The sequence below is a fragment of the Brassica oleracea genome, chromosome C9, assembly GCF_000695525.1.
Source record: "Brassica oleracea var. oleracea cultivar TO1000 chromosome C9, BOL, whole genome shotgun sequence".
Lineage (NCBI taxonomy): Eukaryota > Viridiplantae > Streptophyta > Magnoliopsida > Brassicales > Brassicaceae > Brassica > Brassica oleracea.
Genome location: NC_027756.1, coordinates 126940 through 146381, shown reverse-complemented (window position 1 = coordinate 146381; position 19442 = coordinate 126940). Strand labels below are relative to the sequence as shown.

At 33.7% G+C, this 19442-nt stretch overlaps 4 protein-coding genes across 5 annotated transcripts; all 4 read right to left on the bottom strand.

Moving 5' to 3' along the window:
• Positions 1-3605: 3605 nt before the first annotated feature.
• LOC106315930 lies at positions 3606-5297 on the bottom strand. 2 transcript variants are annotated; one of them, XM_013753773.1, is made up of 4 exons: positions 5234-5297; positions 4852-5095; positions 4524-4588; positions 3606-4296 (listed from the first exon to the last, which is right to left on the bottom strand). In XM_013753773.1, exons 2-4 carry the CDS (start codon positions 5086-5088, stop codon positions 3690-3692), a joined length of 909 nt encoding a protein of 302 aa, XP_013609227.1. In that variant the 5' UTR covers positions 5089-5095; positions 5234-5297; the 3' UTR covers positions 3606-3689. The 2 variants fall into 2 exon arrangements, with proteins under 2 accessions (XP_013609227.1, XP_013609228.1); XM_013753774.1 differs by having other exon boundaries at positions 5218-5288.
• Positions 5298-7970: 2673 nt separating this feature from the next.
• On the bottom strand, positions 7971-11322 carry LOC106314038 (ferric reduction oxidase 2-like). The gene is made up of 7 exons (XM_013751986.1): positions 11109-11322; positions 10877-10979; positions 10591-10791; positions 9929-10491; positions 9033-9282; positions 8210-8907; positions 7971-8122 (listed from the first exon to the last, which is right to left on the bottom strand). Exons 1-7 carry the CDS (start codon positions 11320-11322, stop codon positions 7983-7985), a joined length of 2169 nt encoding a protein of 722 aa, XP_013607440.1. The 3' UTR covers positions 7971-7982.
• Positions 11323-12274: 952 nt separating this feature from the next.
• LOC106316560 lies at positions 12275-14889 on the bottom strand. The gene is made up of 3 exons (XM_013754453.1): positions 13931-14889; positions 12619-13161; positions 12275-12523 (listed from the first exon to the last, which is right to left on the bottom strand). The coding sequence occupies exons 1-3, from the start codon at positions 14810-14812 to the stop codon at positions 12413-12415; spliced, it is 1536 nt and encodes a 511-aa protein (XP_013609907.1). The 5' UTR covers positions 14813-14889; the 3' UTR covers positions 12275-12412.
• A 1395-nt stretch (positions 14890-16284) lies between these two features.
• On the bottom strand, positions 16285-18066 carry LOC106313452 (ataxin-10). Its single transcript, XM_013751255.1, has 2 exons — positions 17454-18066; positions 16285-17365 (listed from the first exon to the last, which is right to left on the bottom strand). Exons 1-2 carry the CDS (start codon positions 18037-18039, stop codon positions 16542-16544), a joined length of 1410 nt encoding a protein of 469 aa, XP_013606709.1. The 5' UTR covers positions 18040-18066; the 3' UTR covers positions 16285-16541.
• Between the last annotated feature and the right edge of the window lie 1376 nt (positions 18067-19442).

Here is a 19442-nt window from a genome sequence, read left to right as displayed (position 1 = left end):
TTTTTTTTTTTTGCTTTGAAATCTATTGATACTATTGTATACTATAATAATAGATTGAGTTAGTATTTCTCTTTACCTTACTATAAATTAATATTATGCTAAAACAAAAAAAAAAATTGGGTTAATCTAATAAATAGAACCATCACAGCACCATGTTAGAGCATTTTCAACTCATTGTTATATTTTTTATTCTAAATATTATAATACAGAAAACTTATTTCAATTGACTTCTATTTCTTTTTGTGAAATAGAGATTGCTATTTTCATCTATATATAGAGAAACAAATAACATTCATCATGTTTAAAAAATATTTCCTTCAACTTTTTAATTTTATTGTTATGGCTAAAAATAAATATTTCTAGAGAAATATAATTTTTATATAAATACAACCATATATTTATTTACATAATGATTTTTGAAAAGAAATCTTTAGTTTAAATAGTATAATATTTTTATAAGAATCTTACAAAAGTTAAAATAAATAGGACTAATTTTCAGTTTTCACAAACTGAATGTGTTATTTGTAAAAGCAATTTATTATATATTTTTTTGAACTGAAAAACAAACAAATTATTTTGAAAGGAAAAAATGAAAAAATACGTTAAAAAGTAAACATATATCTATTATAAAGCTCCGTTATTTTAGAGAAAAATAATACCCCGAAATAGTTCTACCATAAACAAGGCAAAAACTATCGTTGAAATTATTTTTTATAGTTCTTTGTTGTTTTAAGACAGTTTAATTGTTTATTAATTATTAAACCTTTTTATACAAAATATCTCCTTCGATTCACATTAACTAATAAGTTTCCACATCTATCATTAATTATGAACGATCCACGTGCCGCGGAACAATCTGTATTTTACTTCCTTTGTTCTTAAACGTACGATGTTTCAAAAAAATTTGATGTTTCAATATATAAACTTTTACTTCAATATATAAAATGTTTTCAACTTTCTAGGATTCTAGAAACTTTTACTTCATTAAAAACAGTGTAACCAATCATATTTAATAATCAATTTTGTAATTGGTTGAATACAATTATTTTATAGTTTTAATGATACTTTCTAGACAAAAAAACAATTTTCTTAATAGGTAATGTTTGGGAGGGGAGTACTATTTTAGCTCTTTGATACTCAAACTACCGCGTCATCAGTGGAAAAGTTGGCATACACAAGTTGAGAACATAAAGGTCACAATAATGACTATTGGTCCAGAAAACTAGTCTCTAAATTTAGAGATTAACCAAGCTTACCAAATTACTAGTTTAGAAAAGATTGAACTTGTATCTTTGTGGCCGTAGAATTTATATTATAAGTTATCTTCTTTATGTAACCATAATTGTAATTATGTCTTGGACGAATCGGATATCCAGACAATTTTAAAGTATCCCACGGATCCATAATTGTACTATCATTATCCGGATCCGGGGTTCTCGGATATTCGGGTGTCGGATATCCTTCTAAAAATTGTAATATCCGGCGGATATCCGGATCCGGATTTGGATCTTTAAAATAAATAAAAATAATAATAATGATATATCTATAAAATATTAAAAATAATTTAAAAATAAAAATATAATGTTTTTAATTATTTCTATATATAATATTACAAAATTAAATAAAATTTACATATACTATTATAAAAATGAAAATATATTAAATAAAATTAGTTTTTATACATAGATATTACTATTTTTGAAATAGTTATTAATAAAACTTACGGATCCGGATATCCGGACTAAAAAATTAAGATATCCGGATCCGGATCCGGCTTTGACGGATCCAACATTGTACTATCCGGATTCGGCCCCTCCGGATATCCGGATTTTCGGATCGGATCCGGATCGAATCCGGATCTCGGATCAAAGTCCCATGCCTAATTGTAATGATTAATTGTTAGCGTTCAGTTGTTAAATTTAAATGAATATATCCTAAAGTACCACACTATTATGTTTGTTTTCCAAATATACTGTCACTAATGATTTAATTTCCAAAATATCAATATTTTATCCTTAATTAATGAATCAAACACAAAATTAAAACATTATGTTTATGTTAACCCATCAGAAAATTTATTTGAGTTATTTTGGTAGTAAATTTTCAATATTATAAGAAAATAGTACTAGTACGTTCAAAAGAAAAAACTTAATTTATGGTATTTTAGACAATTGTTCAACATAATATATGATATTTTAAGATATTTTGTATAAGACTAAAAATATTAGAAATTGTATGTACATATATTATACACCTTGTATTTGCCAAAATATGTAGAAGTGATATTTATATTTATTTATTAAATGATTAAAATATGTTAACTTGAATAAATGCGTAATTTTATATAGATATAAAATATAGATTGTATAATTCTCTAAAACAACGACTATTAGATTTTTCTAGTAATGCTATAAACTTATGGAAATGAGGAAGTCTAAAACTTATATTAGAAAAAGAGAAAAAAGAACATAATGTTATATTTTTGTTTGCAGTTCTTATAAAAATAGCAATTTTCATACACAAATTCATAGTATTATTGAAAAAACAAGTAACTTATATTTATAGACCAAAATTTAAATTATTATATTTAAAAATAATTTGGAGATAAATTTAATAAAATACTATAATGGTTCATGGAGAGATTATTAACGTGTTAATACTAAGCTGTTAGTTAGATCACAATAGAAATGAAAAAAAATGTATTTGTTAGATCCGTTTATACTTGATACATATTTTATGAAATAACCTGTAAATATTAATTGTAAAAAAATTCTACTCATTAATTGTAAATTTATTTTGGAAAGTCAACTTTATTTTAAGTTTTTAAATATTGATTTAAAAATAATTAAAATTATGTCATATTGATTTAGAAAATAATTATTTCTATGATTTTAAATATGTGTCAATATTATGAGTAGTTGTAACATTTAAAAAAATAGTTTCTTAAATTTTACATATTGATTTAGAAAATGTGATTTTTGTAGTTCAATGTTTAAAAATAAAATTTAACATTTATGTGGTCATTTTAAATGATAATTGCAACACATATAAATATTGAAAAAAAATTACATAGTTTTTAATTATAATTTAATTTCACATATTAAAAATATTTGAAATATTTTTAGTTTGCAAAATATATCAAAACAATTATACAACAAACAAATCAATCATAAAATTAAGGGCTAGTTAAAATATGAGATTCAATTGATGTTCGGTTATTTAAGAAATCCTAAAACTAAATATTGTTAGATTAAATAGATTTCGTTATGATTAAATAAATTTAATTATGATTTAAATAAAAAAAACATATGTTTTAAATAAGGCAATGACATGGATTTGTAAATAGTTTTAAAACACAAGGTTACCTCAGAAAAGTTCTATTCTTTTAATAGTATAGATAATTAAAAACAAAAAGACATAACACTTGTATAGTTGTATGTTTTAAATAATTTTAAAGATTTAATTTTTTAAGAAAATATTTTTTTTTTTCAACGCTAAAAGGGTAAAACAATCTTTTTAAAGCAACTAAAAAAGACAAGTTAGCCAAATCCAAACATAGATTTGAAAACATTACTGCAAATGTAACTAAATAAAAACAAACGAAATCTTATTACAGACAAAAACAGACAACAAAAAAAAAAGGAAGAAGCGAAAAAGACAGAAAAGTCCTCACAAAACATAAATATATATTACATGAGGGATTTTAAAGACCTTTCCTTTACGGGCTTCCTCCCTCTCTTCATCTTCTTCATCGCCATTGTACTCTTCATCTTCTTCCCATGTCCAGTGCTTTGATCGACTACGTCATAGTCCTCTTCCATAAACTCAAACCCATCGAAGCTACTACTCCCATGCTCAAACGCCGCCGTTTTAGAACTCTCTTCACCACTACTGTTACTCTTTTTGCAGCTCATATTATCTTCGCAGCCGTTTTTATCATCAGTCAGAACAATCTTCTCGTCGTCACCGGAGCCGCCTCTTTTTCTTCCCCACCGTGGGCCGAAACCAGAGTAGTAGTAAAACTCATACGGATTATTATTAGATGCGGCGGTGGAGGAGGCTTGAGCTTTCTTGCCCGAACCACGTGGCCGTCCGCGTTTAGGCGGCGCTGGCACCGACACAGCCGCTTGGTAGTCGTCGCCGGAGGTTTTAACCGGCGAATGAGGCTGCACGGAGTATGATTTTTTGTCACTGTCATCGCTCGGATCTTCAAGTTCCGGCGAACTCTCCGGCGCAATGAGATCAATACGCTCGTCGGAGACAAGGCTGTGATTATTGCCGGCGGAGCCATTTAACCTGGACGATAGATAAAAGAAGAAAACAAAAATAAAAGATAGGTCGAGAAATTGTAACCGGGTCGGGCCGCATTTTGGATCCGACTCCGGTTCGGGCGAAATGAAATTACCCGAGTATCGAAAACAAGGAAAACGAGGAAAACCCTAAAAAACACCGAAGCAGCGAACGAAGCAGACAATAATCAAGAATGGTGAAACGATTCGAGCGAGAAGACAATAGATTGTTACCTCTGGGCAGCGCCATTTGAATCTCCCAAGCTCACATTCCCATTAAAGTTATCTTCTCCAGCGAACTGAGTGAAGTGGAAACGCATTGTAATAAAAAAAAAAAAAAAGAAAAAGAATAATCGGAGCCAGAGAACGAAAGATAGTTCGAAGAAGCGAAATAATAACAACCCATTAACCCTAATCGACAAACTAAGAGACCCGGGTTCTCAAAATCCAGAATTAGTCTTCTTTGGAGTTTCCCGAATAAAACAAAACAAACCCTAATAATGCTGGACATTTGCGGGAGCGAAATCGAAATGAGATCACGTATTGGTATGAATTGAATTACCTGGTGAGTGAGAGAGGGAGAAGAAGAGGACGGAGATGGGAGGAACCACCACGAGTCAATTAGGTTAGTTAACTCGGCCGCACCATCGTCGTTGTCGTCGTCGAGGGAGGAAGTCAGAGGAATCACATCCCATGGAGATTGGTTCAGAGGACAGACATATGTTTCCAGTTTATCTCCGCCGTAACCTGCTGTCGCTAAAAGCATCGAAGACAACTTCATGTTCTTCCTAATCCTCATTTTACCCCTAAAACAGACAAAGATAAACACACAGAGAAAAACCAAACCAAACCAAAGTTACAAGATGCATATATATTATTACAACACTCAATATATAAATATATATATATATATATATCTTTCAGTCACCACGTAAGCGATTCACCTCTTCTTCCCGATAGCAGTTTTCTTTCTTTCGGAGCAGATCTCACAAAACTCGATATGAGAATTTTTTTTTTCTTGTTTATTAAACTTTTTTCAGCCCCTCATATATTTCCATTTGATTTTGTTTATTGGACTAAATTACCCTTAGGTTTTACTTTGAATCTCTATTCTACCCTGTTGTAGAGTCGCAAAAATTAAATTAGAAAAGCTGCCGCTAAATTTTACCAAATTTTAAGTTACGGCGAGAGTAAAATCACATGTAGCAAGACCCACCATAGGTCCATAACTTCTGAACTCTTTTTGATCACCTACGCTCTTCTGATTCGTTTGTTGATTACACATAATAGTTTGAAATTTTGAATGTACTGTGTACGTATAATGTTCAATCCAGAGTAAGAACAAACTAATTAAAACCGAACTAAATCAAAATAGACAATAATATTTAGATTTAATAATAATGGATAAACCGAATGGGTGTCACATTAAAAAATTTGCAGAATATGGATAAAGTTTAGTAAACCGATCAAACCGAATAAACAAAAAAATCGATTAATTAAAATATAATTATATAGCTATATGTAATTAATATTATAAAATTGATCATTTATAAATATTTATTCTATCAATATGGTCTTGATATTTTAAACATGGATTTTAATATTTTGTTATTTTTAAGTTGAAAGTTGTTTGCATTTTAATTAAATTAATTAAATCTAATATTTTGATAAATATTCTAAATTTTAGTTATTTAATAATATTATGATATTACTAGACTTTATTTTTATTTATGAAAAATATCATACTTATTAACTTTTATTTTACTATTTTAAAATAATTAAGTAAAATACAAAAACCTTATATTTAAAAATAGAGGACTAAAATTATTTTTATGTTTTAATAAATCTGATTTCTAATCATATAAATCAAAATTCAAAAATATTATAAAAATGATAGATATAGTTATGTTTTTTAAGTCTAAAATTGAATAAACCAAAATTATATAAACCCAACAAACCAAAATAGATATAACTTTAATTTGGTAACTAATTTTTATATATCAAATACCAAAAAACTGAATTGAAACACGAATCGAACACTTCTAATTGTACCTTACTTTTTTTCTTAACATTGTTAACTACATAAATATATCCTTTGGAAATTTCATAGTCTACTATTTACTATAATTTGCTGGTTAGAGTCCACAGTTTCATGCAATCTAACGATTTATTCAACTAAGTGGAAACTTTTTGCCATGCTCTCCATCCGCCTAACAATTATTCCGATTAGTCGGTTAGACAGAGGAGTTTTAGAACAAGGCATAATACTAGTTTGATTATACTGTACCCTACCTTTTTTTATTTTTACTTTGTCAACTACATAAAACTATATATATCTCATTTGAAAAATATATGAAATATGTTATGTTTTTTCTTATACTATAATTTGTTGATTGAAGTTCAGATACATATAGCATTACTTTAAATAATAAATTAATTTACTGATGAATTTGAAATATTTTCAGTTAAATCAAAATATTTGAAAGATGCTTTATATATCTAAAGAGTAAAAATTAAATTTCATGTATTTGATAATAAACAAAAAGATGCAATAGTTTTCTTTTCTCTTGGCTACAACCATTTTTGGTCAGGAAATTCTGAACGCATAAATCGGTAACGTATGGATCTTATATCTGTGTTTGATTTTTTTTCGCCATTTGGTAAAATTGAATTTAGAATCATTATTTTAGTGTCGAAAACTTAACTACAATGAAAATTAATGAATTAATACAAATGACATAGGCTTTTAGAAATACAAATGATGAAAGTTGTAACTATAAGAAAGGAAATTTTGATTACTCTCCAGTCTCCATCAAAACTGCTTAATATCTTCTATTTGCGTTACCATTGTCTTGAGATTGTTTATATATCATGTAAGTTTTTTATGCTATCAATATATTTTCCCTATATTTTATTAAAAATAAATCTCATTTTATGTCAAAAAAAATATGTGTATCTCTTATACTGTGAATCTGCAAGAAATCAAAAATCATTTCCACATTAGTTCATGTTACCCCCACGAACAGCTTTGCAGTTTTGAATATACTGTCCCCTTCTTTTTTGTCAATGACATAAATGTGTTTCATTTTCTTACGGAAATGTATTATCCTTTACTTATGAAACTCAAAGAAATGGACTCGTCTATCACGTGATAAAGAGACAACTGGTCACGTGAGGGTGTGTTTGACTAAGTTTGCAGACGAGATTCCGCCGTGAAGATCAACTTACGGGGTATAATAAAAATCTAGAAAGCCTTCTAATAAGATCGTGAAACCACGAGCGACAGGCGAGAGAGTGGCGAACACGTGTGGCCCACTTGGGATGGACGGAGATAGTGATCCTATGAGACAACAACGGTGGTGCGCTCCGCGAAAAGTCCACCGTATTATCTTTGGAGGTCCATAACTATTGTAGGCCTAAACTATTGTAAGTATGTATTAACGGAGATAGAAACCAAATCATTCATTTAAAAATTCACATAATACAATACTCCACTCCTCGATTTAGACCAAATCATTACATAAGGCAATACAATGGTTAAATACAGAAAGATGCTGAATCTTAGGGATCATTTTCACAATATATATAACACGTTTCAGAAAATTAAACAGACAATTCCACAAACAACCACACAAAAGAAAAACAAGATCACACAAAGAAGAATTATGTATGTATATCGTGAATGTGCGATCATCACCAGCTGAAACTGATAGATTCAAAGTGAAGATTCTCAGCCAAACCAGAAGAACAAATGTTCGCCACTTCTTGTCTCATCTTCTTCGGACCACATACCATCACTCCCACGCTTGAACCTTTGGTATCAAGTAGAATCTCTGTTTTCACACACATATTACAACACCAGCAACAAATATGTAAATTTTGAGTATATATATTAAACTGAATAATATGTATAAACTCACTCTTGAGGTCTGGCCTTTCACCGAAATGGAGGTTGGTGCATTGAACAAGTGATTCTTGAGGAGTACTCTCGATTTCTCTGTCAGTCCATGAGCTGGGAGACGATGTTGGACTTGGTACGTCGACGTTTTCGACCTGTTTGCTGCCCTCAACCTTGTATTTCTTCTTATTCCACAACACAGCTGCACTTGACGTCATCATGATGCCAACGCATAGGACCAAAAGATAAAGGATGGATCGTGAAGCAGCATTGTACTTGCTCTTGTTTTGATCGATCGGGTAAATGTAGTATCTTGTCATGATGCCAACGATGATCAAGAAGATAATGAAAGAAGATGAGAGGATGGCGGCGAGCCAGAGCCATGAGTTTGGTCCTAGGATTGCTGAAATTGGTCGGTCTGAAGGACTTGGCTTGAACCAGAGGGTTCTGATCTTCTGTGTTTCTTCGTCGCTTGGTTCATTATCTTTGGTGATGAAAGCTTCGATTTGGATGTTCAGGTCAGATGATAACTTGAGACCAGATGAAGGGAGGATAAGGTCAAGCATAGCGATGTCAGAAGCCTTCTTGAACGCGCAAACCAGGGTTATTTTGGGGGTTTCACATGTGGTTGTTGTTTGGGACATGGCGATTAAGTCGCGGATAATGGATATGAATGGAGTAATTCCGCTGCCTCCGCTAACCATAACCAAAACATCATGCCTGGAAGCAAAGAAGAAAAAAAAAAAAGTCCTTGTCAAGGTTACTTGTGCAGCAAGAATATACAACCCTAAACTGACTAGTTTAAAACTGATCATATATATTTGAACAAGCAATTGTTTATTTACCATAAGAAATCTGTTGAAACAGGACCGTAGGGTCCTTCGACAGAAACAGAGAGGGTACGATCAGTATCATGATCCCAAGTAGAAAGCATCTTGTAAAGCTTGGTAGACCATTTCCCTTCGCTCTTGATCACAATGCTTAGCATCTCTGGTTCGAGGTTACTGCTCGAAGTAATCGTAAATGGATGCCATTGCAGCTTCGAGATGCACGGTATGTTCACAAACAATGTGCTCGTCGGATTATACATCAATTCTGTTACACCACTTATATGTTAAGAGATATTATGGTGTGCCAAAAACCCTCAAAAATCAATCCAAGCATAATCTTATCAAGGCCTAGACAAAACCGGTCCATATAAATCCAAATTTCTTCTGAACGAAGCGAGAACAAGCATACTCTATAGCTCATAAACTGAGGCAATGATCTTGAAATTTAACATGCAATATTGATTAAGAGCAGGGGCGGATCGAGCACTCTATTTAATATGAAGCACCCATTGTAAATAAATATTTAGTTTAAGAGAAGTTACATAAATTTTATGATTATTAAATGAAAAATAAAAAGTAGTGTGGGGCATATGCCTTTGGCTACATGATTAACCGGAGTTCTTAATTTAGGGTTCTTAACTCATAATTTGACACTTTTTTTTTATTTTTTTTTTGTTTTTTTAACACTTTTCGGCTAAGAACCGGCTATTATATCTCTTATCTAAGAGATGGTTCTTAGCTTTTCTTAGTTAAAAGGTAAGAAATGGTTTTTACCCGAAGCTAAAAACCCCATCCTAAAAACCCGGATTAATCATGGTACCCCATCCTAAAAACCCGGATTAATCATGGTAATCTAAGATTAAGAGACTTACCTTTTAAATAAAAAAATAAATAATAAATAAGAGACTAACCTTTGGCTTTGGAGAAAGTAAGCTCCGCGGTGTTTGAAGAAAGAACACGTGCAGATAACAACCGGACATTGTCACGTGACTGTAGAAACCTCAAGAAACGATCGACCATGAACATATAGAAACCGGGTAAGACGATAAAGCAGAAGGCGATGCCTACATGGAGTACGTAGAAGAACATGAAGATGATGTAAAGGTAGTGACTATAGAAAAAAACTTCAAAGAATCTCCTTCTAATCGACGGATATGAGGTGGCCCACATCACAATTCCAGACAGCAAAGCTATCTCTCCGGCAACATTAGACATCTCTGTCTTAGACCAAGTCACCATCTGAGAGATTTCGTGCATGGAAGCCCAATAGACAACGAAACAAAGGCCATGAACCGTGAATATGGTCATGAGCAAATGACCAAGCCAAATGTGATATTTGATGCTTGACTCTGACGTTAGCCCTAGAACCGGAAGCAATGATGACCCACGAACCACCGGTATGAACAGGAAAGCTAGACATGCGTTACCCACTAGCCCGATCCTTATTGCCATTGCCTCCAACTTAGCTTGCCATCTATATATATATACACGTAATTAATATCATTAAAATATGAACTTGTGTGTTTGAATATAAATCGAGTTGAATTGTTTCATTGTGTGAAAGAGTGCTTACATCTTTTGGTGAAGTTTAGCGGCTGATTGAGGTGTAATCATGGGGAAAGCATTGCGCAAGTAAATGAAGAAGTTCCATAGAAGAAGAGCCACAAACATTGCCAAGAAAATTAACTCAGTTGCTGAGACTATCCCCAATGGTCCTTTGACCAACATTGGCCTTCTCATGGCTGCCAACACGCCTCCTCCAGTTGCCTTCTGCCTGCTACGATCACATCGTTAAGATACATCTATTTCTTTTATTTTCAAGCACTGAGTTGATATTAAATCGATCAGTTAGAAGTTACCTAATGAGATGATTATTAGTCTTTTGTTTCTTCAAGTGAAGGTAGAGACATCCCAAACAAGCCAAGAGGAGCATAGGGAACATTAACATGAAAAGGGTCAAGCCTGCATGCATACCGTCCAAACAGAAACAGTTATAAAATAATGTGTAATGTGAATATAGGAATTACTAAAGGGAAAAACAAACAAACAAACAAACAAACAAATGTGTATCATATATACGATAATACGGACCTGCGAGACCAAAATAAGTCGAAAAGCCAAACTCAGTACGCATGACAGGCAACCACTTGGTTCTATAGATTAAGGTTGGCATGAGGATCCAAATGAAGGCATATCCAAGGAAAATCACCAGCATTAAGAGCTTAATCAATCCCTTAATCACATCTTTGAACTCATCTCCCGATGATGGGGTTCTGGCCGAGACTCTTGCACTCTTATGATCCATATCCTTACTCTTAATTTTGATCAAATGTTTGTTGTTGAGCATGAGAGGACAAAGAAGTGCATGTATATATAAGAGACTGGATATGTTGTAATTAAATGACTCGTACGGAATAGGTAAAAAGTACTTACTAGTGCATGGTTTAGGCATTTTGACTCTTTCCATGGATATCATTGAGTTTAAATTCATTTTTGTCGATATGACGTAAATTTGTATCAATATTGAAGTGAAGGGGGATTCAAAGAAAATTAGTATAAGATTTGACTTTGAGGAAGAGGCCGAGGACCATGCAGCCTTTGTCGTTCAGAAGCTATTCAATAACTAATTGTTACTTTCAAGTTAATTTAGTATTCGTTTGAAGATACTGCATGTGTATATATGACGTAATAATTAACTTGTTAGGTTCGGAGGTGGGGATCATGCGGTACGGCAACGTATGATGCACCGTACCCTTCTTCTTTTGCCAACATTTGAGGATATCATAACATCACCGTGGCATTTGACCCTCTATACATTTATTTCTTTTCAGATGTTATGACATCTACAAAGAAAAGTCGACGGCGCTGCAAATTCTAAAGGACAACTTCGCCAATCAGATTTAGATTTTGTTGTTGTTGGTGTTGGATGTTAAAGACAATATAATATGCTAACCATTGCTTCTTTAAGACACACGGGCAGTGTTGTTGACGTCATCAGTAGGAGACCAACTTCCCGGCTCGCTCCTCCGGGCCTATACTTAATCTTTTTACAAGCTATTTTCTTAATTAAGTTTAGTCTTCAAATAAATTCTAAATTTTGTACTTTAATATTAACTCTTTTGAGTACTGGATTAAAAATTTTAGTTTTAAGAAAATATTTGATAACTGTTTCTTATAGAAAAAATATATATTGACAAACATTTTTTGAGTAATTGCAAGATACATAAACATTTTTAATACAATCGGTAACACACAAAAATAGAAGATGAAAGTTCGATAATTCTTTTAAAGTTTATTTTGTAAGTATACAATGCCACTACAGTAAACAAACAAGCTAAAGAATTTCTCATAAGAAAACAAGTTGTTCTTATAAGCCATGTGAAGTAACAGATGAACTACTTATCAGAATAAGCAACAATTTCGTCATTTTCACAAGCTGTCACATTGATCACCATAGTTCCCTTCTTCGTTGTAGGCAATAACCGACAACAATCTCTCCGTGGTGCCTATAAGCATTGACATTTACATATAGCTTGTAAACTATGGAATAAATTTTCATACATAGTAAATTGAACAAAAGCAAAAATGAGTGTGTACGTACCTTACTCCACCTATCAGGGTTAGGCTTTTTGTAGACGAAGATACGATTGATATCAGAAGGATCTTGTATTCCCCACTCACATTTAGGATTCCATTCATTGTGCCTCAAATACTCGCTTATCGTTGTGCCCGAAGAAGAATCGTTGAGCGCACGAGACAAGTAAAACACTCGGGGACGCTGACAATCAGTGTATGTTACAGGACGTGTGTTGAAAGCAACATTGGTGAAATCGTGGCGTTTGTGCCAGTCGTTGAATGTGCGAGTGGGCACTTCCATCATCCTTGCTGGCATATAAGTACGTGTGACATGGACTGTGTATCCCCACGAGATAGACATTGTCCACTGACGGGTTGTGTCGTAACATATGGACTGTTGGACGAGGCTAGCTGAATCGAGATTTGCTGGGATCATGAGTCTCTTTACGGCATTGACTCGGTTTGTTCTTGGGAATATAGGCTCTACTACGTCTAGGTGATGGATCGAGACTATTGGCACTTGTGGATGAACTGATAAAAGACCCAAGAGATTCCCGTACACGTCAAACTGTTGAATGTTACATAAAAATAAGACCGATATTAGTAACATGATTAGCTGAAACATCATTACTTCTCTAAATTTGGATCTCTAGCTAATCAAAATACTTCTTGTTGACAATTTTAAAAAAAAATCAAATACATCTTTAGTTATTATTTGCTTAGTGGGAGTTCAATCGTTGTTTAATTATTAAATTATATAGTTATTGGTTTATGAATTTTAATATTGTTAAAAAAAATAATATTGTTAATGGAATCTACTTTTATTAGTTTATAAGTTTTGATATTTTATATAAAAAATTGTTATTAGCCTAGTAAGCGAATCAGACTTAACCGAGACGATATTTAAAAAAAAAATCGATGTAGGCTCTCAAAAAATCGGTTTAGATGTCCGCATATCCAATTATTTCATATAAAACATCTAAATAGCACTTGAAGATTCTTGAATTTTTAAAACTGTTGGAGAGCATAAATTTTGATGAATTTAATAAATACACAAAACTATATACAAATTTAACATAAATCTATGAAATTTCATAAATATCTTAGCTTCTAAATCATCTAATCCTGACAAAGTTGAATTCCAGTAAATCTCAATTCTTGTTTAGCTAACAAATAAAATAATGGAAAATGAATCAGATCACGGATTTTAAGTTTTCTTACATTTTCATAGTATAGTTTTCGCCTGATTTTACTCGGTAAAACTAAAACCTCAAATTTTTTTTATTTTATTTTTTAAAACATAAAAACCCAAAATAGGGAAAAAAAAAAGGACTGACCTGATGAAACCCAGCTTCTCTGGTGAGAGGAACACCAATCTCGGCCATGCAAGCATGAATCCGATCATCAGAACCATAGAGATCAGAGTATCTCTCAATACACCGATCTTGTATCTTCTCCAACGCCTTTGCCAACGGATAGCTTATCGCGAAACCACCTCCTCCATAAGCCATTCCGTATGAGAACTGATGCAAATTTTGCAAATGACTCTCTGAGGGAGCTCCGATGTAATAAAACTGCTTATGATCGTATTTCCTCAAAACCCTTAGCAGATTCTCCGGGAAAAACACAGTGTCGTCGTCACCCATCACAACCCACCTAACGTGTTTCTCGTTTTCAGTTCCGTTTAACATTCTCACCGTCTCCGACACGATTCTTGTGATCCTGATGGCTGATCTGTGACCGCTACGATAACGGTACTTAAAACTCGACGTGTCCGAAGAGATTTTGATCTCAGGGAAGGCCCAGGAGGGGAAGGAGGAAACGGTGTCGTTTACGGGTTTATCTAGCCAGACAAAACCTTTCATCTCTCCGTTTGGTCTCCACCACGTTTTCACGTATTCGCTCCGACGCTTCCATAGACTGGAGGACGCGGCGATCCCGAACACGATGTGTTTAAGCTCTGTTTTCTCGTCAGGTTGTTGACCGGATCCGAGGCGCATAACAGGCACAAGGAGAGAGTTGGAGATTCTAGAAGGAGAGTAAGGGTGTAAAAATGTGATGAAGCTGAATGAGTATAAAAAATATGAGAAGAAGATGAGGAGGATGATGATGGCCGTAAAAGAGCATGGTGATGAAGATGACAAGTAAAATGAAAAAATGGGTTTATTAGATTTGTCAAACGAAAGTGGCCTTTGATCTTTGTGTTTGTTATCTCCCATCTTTTATTGATAACAAGGAAAGATTAAGGGCTTTCAAGAAAGAAAGAAAGAAAACTACACCACCGTCTTTCTTCTAGTACTGCAGGTGAAGATGAGATTCAAGGTTTTCTATAAGAAATGGAGAGAATGTAACTGATTTTGGCACTTTTTAATAAATAATAATAATTAATCATCCTATGAAAAAGGAGGTGGATTTTGTGTCGATGCAGCATTGGTCATTTATTTTAAGAAAGCTCATTGGGAAAGAAATAAAAAACTTCCTTAATGTAATGGCACAATTTGGCTGAATCTCACCGTAATAATTGCACAACAACACTGGTCAAACATCCAAAATTAATGTAATAATCACTTGCAATTTGGCACGAAATCAAATTCATAGTACCATATATGTGCCTAATTTTAATATCATTACTGGAAAGAAATATTATAATAAAATTAATCGTGATTACATATCAAGTTAAGTTGACTTTTAAATGATAATCTTTCCGTTTCAGCTTAATTGTGGCCGTAGAGTAAAATTTCCGTTATAAAACGAGTATCAACTTAAAATTTCAATGCAAAATATTATTTTGCTATTAGTATCAATTTTATATGGTATATGAATTTTTATATTTTTCAGTTTATTTTGTTATTGGTTGAAATGTGAGTAGGTGTATAGTTGATTGTTTTCTTATTTAGAAAATATATAAAATTAAATATTTTTTTAGTACATGTGCAGAAATCTAAAACGACAATTAAAATAAAACGGAAAGAATATAATTTGTAATCCTGATACACATTATTTTAAAATGCGTCACAAATACACAAAAAAAAAATTGCTCAAGGAAAATATGTAAATATACATAAATTTTTAAATTTGTTAAAATGTATATAACACTGTACAATTTTTTTTAGAAATAATATAATATATACTTAATATATGGTTACAGATTTTTTAAATATTTAATAAGCTTGCTTCTTGTAGTTTTGATGGCACGTATTTGCTACGATTAAAAAACCTGGTGACGTGTAGACGTTCCATAGTAGACACGCTTGGGCGGTAACAATAACATAAAATAAAAAACGTCACAGCCATAACCCATAAGCGGGAACTAGAAACTTGTTGACCAACTGAACATTAAAGCCGTCAGATGGATAACCAAATCAAACCGAAAAGAATAATGTCACCGGTTTTCCCGTCTCTTTTACTAACTTGTTTGCCAAGCTAAGATGTTATCCTTAGGTTTTCCGGCGATAATCTTATCTGGAAGTAGCTATTATCAAAGTCTCTCGAGTTTGTAATAGTTGATACCAAACTGACATTTTGAGTTGATAGAACAAACTGAGGAGGGGGGGGAGTTAGGTTATCGCTTCTCAGATCACCTAGCTTGTGTGTGTGTTGCATGCACTCTATTTCAAATTCATTTGTTTTGCTGAACCTATTATGATTAACTGCTACGAATTTACGGACACCAGAGACATCTTGTCTTATGTTTTCCAGCCTGCATCTTAATATTTCCTCGTTAACTAATCAGTTTTTTCTTCTCAGATCACTTAACTGCTTTTGCTGCAAAGAGATATTCTCTGACAAGACATTTGCTTGTGTAAATACTACTATAATAAAATAACGGTGGTGCTGTTTCTGCTTAGGGTGTATTGTTTAGATGATCCAAGCCCAAACCTGGCTATTACTTAACAGAGGATCATGATAACATGGGTGTTGGGTGTGAAAAAAACTAAACTTAAAACTTCAGGTGGTATCATTGACAAGCTTAGGCCTGGATGTTATGGGATCAATCTCAACTCTGAGACCAATTTCTCTGAGCTGAGGCACGTCCACAGAGCCCTGCATCTCCAACTCTGCCACCACTTTCTGGTTCTCTTCGTTCCCTTCCAGGAGGTTTCTCACGCACCACAAGCCCCACTCTCTCAAGAAGGGGTTCTCATCGTCCGTCACGCACTGCTGCAGCATCAAGAACAGCCCATCTCTCTCCCTGATCTCATCTTGTACCTCTTTCCTTCTGTACGCGCAGTTCCCAATCACAGCCACAATATCTCTCCTGAAGCCTCTGTAAGGACAAGGGTTTCCAGAAGAAGAAGAAGTAGGACTCTGCTTTAGAGCCTTCTTTATTGTTGTTGGAGGCTCAAGTTTCCTCAGCAAACCGAGGAGAAACTCTATTAGTCCAGAAGACAAGAGCATGTCGACATTACCACCACCTGAATCGTTTTTAAGTTGTTGGATGCTTCGTCCAGCGCAAGCGTCCCTTATTACAACTAGAGAGTAACCCATTACGTCGATAACAGCTGAACCCGTTGGAAGCTCGGATCTTTCACCGGAAACAAAATCAAAAACTTCAACTGATTGGCTGAGTAACCCAAGAACGAAATGAGCTGTATCCTTGGGGATAGACACTTCTTTTAACCGCTCATTAGCAATATCAGACAGCATACTCAACAGAAAGGTGTGTTCTGATGTAAATGTGGAGTCCTTGTGGCCTAATTTGGAGAAGAGGCCAGGGAAGCAATCTCCTTCAACACAGAGTCTCGAAACCAGAAGCTTGAGCCAGTAATCCTCTACAAACAATGAGAAGACTTTAATTGGTTTCCTAATCTGATCAAACTGCAATATTGGACAATTTTGTGGTCGAGCCAACTTACTCACCTGAAGACGATGTCCGTACAGTCTCAGCAATGATGTTGAGTCCATCATCGCTGCAAGTAATCTCCGAGCTGCTGCTGCTTCCATCCAAGCAAACATACAGAATCATACACAGAGGATCACACGTTTCCCGCCTCCTTAACTGAGAAATAGCCAAGAACCTCTCCGGGAAAAACCGCAGCCACACGTCTCTCTGGCGATTCTCTCCCATCACTACAACGTTCGCCAGGACCTGCAATCCCAACCTAACAGTCTCCACATCTTCAATCGCCGAATCCAGCAGCTCGGAGATGACAAGAGAACCGTTGCGATCCACGAAAGCCTCCTGGTTCCTTGTCTCTCCGGCGCATAGGTTTCGCAGGACCTTCAGAGATAGGTTCAGATGATGGCGGGAAGACGGATAGGGGAGAAGCTGGAGAAGAGCAAGGATCGATGGAAGAATATCCGCCTTCGAAGCCAGATCCGAGCGGCCACAATCGGTCTTTGAAGCTTCTATAAGAAACTGCAAACATTCTTCTAGAGAGTGTGATGAATCCGATGCAAGGAGCAGGGGCTGAATCACTTGCTCGGGTATAGAACAAGCTTCCATTGTTGACAGAGAAGAGAAGAAGCTTGAGAGAACGCCATAAGTTTTAGGGTTTACGCTCAGAGGAGTAGAGGGGTAATTCTGTAAATAACACTCGATGGGAGTTTCTGGGCCTAATTGTATGGGCTAATAATCCTATCAACTAATGAACTTTTCTTTTCTTTTTTTTTGCTTCAGTTCAATGGGCTAATATAATAAACCTGCTAAGTTTTTTCTTGTTTTATTCTCTAAATTTTATTTTCTACTGTTTTCTTATATACTCTTTAGAAATGTTTTCTTTCAAATTAAATAGTTTCAATCCAACTATTTAAGAAATTCTTGTAGTGTAGAAAAAGAATACATAATAAAAAAAAAAAAAGAATATGAACGAACAATAAATTCGTAAAAGTCATAGCTTCTATGTGAGATTTACTAGATATTTTAAAAAGAAATATAATAATTATTGGTTATACTGACAAGATCTACAAGATTACACATATGGACAAATAATCTATCAAAAACTATACTAATTATATGATTCATATGACAATATCCATGTATTATATTTGTTATGTTGTTAACACCATCAAAATCATTCTAAAAACTAAATATTGTGTTAGATTAGGAATTCTTTTGACATATTCAAATGTTCTTTACAGTATACCACTGTGTTTGATCTATGTATTCATTTTATTTTAGAATATTTTGTATGGGTATATAATCCGTTTTTAAGAGTTTAGTTGATAGATTTCTATAAGATGAATTTCAAATCCAACACACTTTTTAGTTATAGAAATGATGATAATAGCGTACGTTAGCAATATAACATATAATAGTTTGGGTGTATTGCCATGTAAATCATATAGTTCATATAGTTCTCATGCATTATTTTTTTCTAGATGTGTAATAAAAATGTGTTGGTGTATCATTCGTGCAACTTGTGTTCAACTCAGATGATAAAAGTTACCGGCGCACAATCAATTTTTTTGATATCTGTTGAGACGAACTTTGTATTTAGTAAATCTGGAATATATGATGGACCTATAAGAAGGGGAAAGAGGATCGAATCATCATTTCAGATCGTTGTGAAAACATTGACACGGAAGACAATAACCCTCCAGACTGTATCCTCCAACACCATCCATATTGTTAAGGCAAAAACCATCCACAAGAATCCACCCTTCATTTGCTTCTCTGTCTCCGTGTCGGTGTCAAAAACCCGAGTCTCATTATTGAACATGTAGTTCATGTTATTTGGGATCATGAAAACACTCCGATCAAGGATAAAATGTCTATTGAGGATGTTTTAACGCATATTACCACGGCTATAAGGAAGATTGGAATCATTTCGTTTTTAAAATTCTTCCTATTGTTTACTAGTTGAACTGTATGTAGATAAATAACTAATAATTTTGTTATTTAGAAAA

Excerpts from the sequence above, each read along its gene's own strand:
- LOC106314038 (XM_013751986.1), bottom strand. The coding sequence starts at position 11,322 with ATGGATCATAAGAGTGCAAGAGTCTCGGCCAGAACCCCATCATCGGGA. Across the intron at positions 10,492-10,590 it reads GCTAAACTTCACCAAAAGAT|ATGGCAAGCTAAGTTGGAGG; the intron begins GTAAGCACTCTT and ends ATATATATATAG. Across the intron at positions 8,123-8,209 it reads TGAAAGGCCAGACCTCAAGA|AGATTCTACTTGATACCAAA; the intron begins GTGAGTTTATAC and ends GTGTGAAAACAG.
- LOC106316560 (XM_013754453.1), bottom strand. The coding sequence starts at position 14,812 with ATGGGAGATAACAAACACAAAGATCAAAGGCCACTTTCGTTTGACAAA. Across the intron at positions 13,162-13,930 it reads GAGAAGCTGGGTTTCATCAG|TTTGACGTGTACGGGAATCT; the intron begins GTCAGTCCTTTT and ends AACATTCAACAG. Across the intron at positions 12,524-12,618 it reads ACCCTGATAGGTGGAGTAAG|GCACCACGGAGAGATTGTTG; the intron begins GTACGTACACAC and ends CAATGCTTATAG.
- LOC106315930 (XM_013753773.1), bottom strand. The coding sequence starts at position 5,088 with ATGAGGATTAGGAAGAACATGAAGTTGTCTTCGATGCTTTTAGCGACA. Across the intron at positions 4,589-4,851 it reads CTCCCTCTCTCACTCACCAG|TTCGCTGGAGAAGATAACTT; the intron begins GTAATTCAATTC and ends CACTTCACTCAG. Across the intron at positions 4,297-4,523 it reads TCAAATGGCGCTGCCCAGAG|GTTAAATGGCTCCGCCGGCA; the intron begins GTAACAATCTAT and ends TCTATCGTCCAG.
- LOC106313452 (XM_013751255.1), bottom strand. The coding sequence starts at position 18,039 with ATGGAAGCTTGTTCTATACCCGAGCAAGTGATTCAGCCCCTGCTCCTT. Across the intron at positions 17,366-17,453 it reads TGTACGGACATCGTCTTCAG|AGGATTACTGGCTCAAGCTT; the intron begins GTGAGTAAGTTG and ends CATTGTTTGTAG.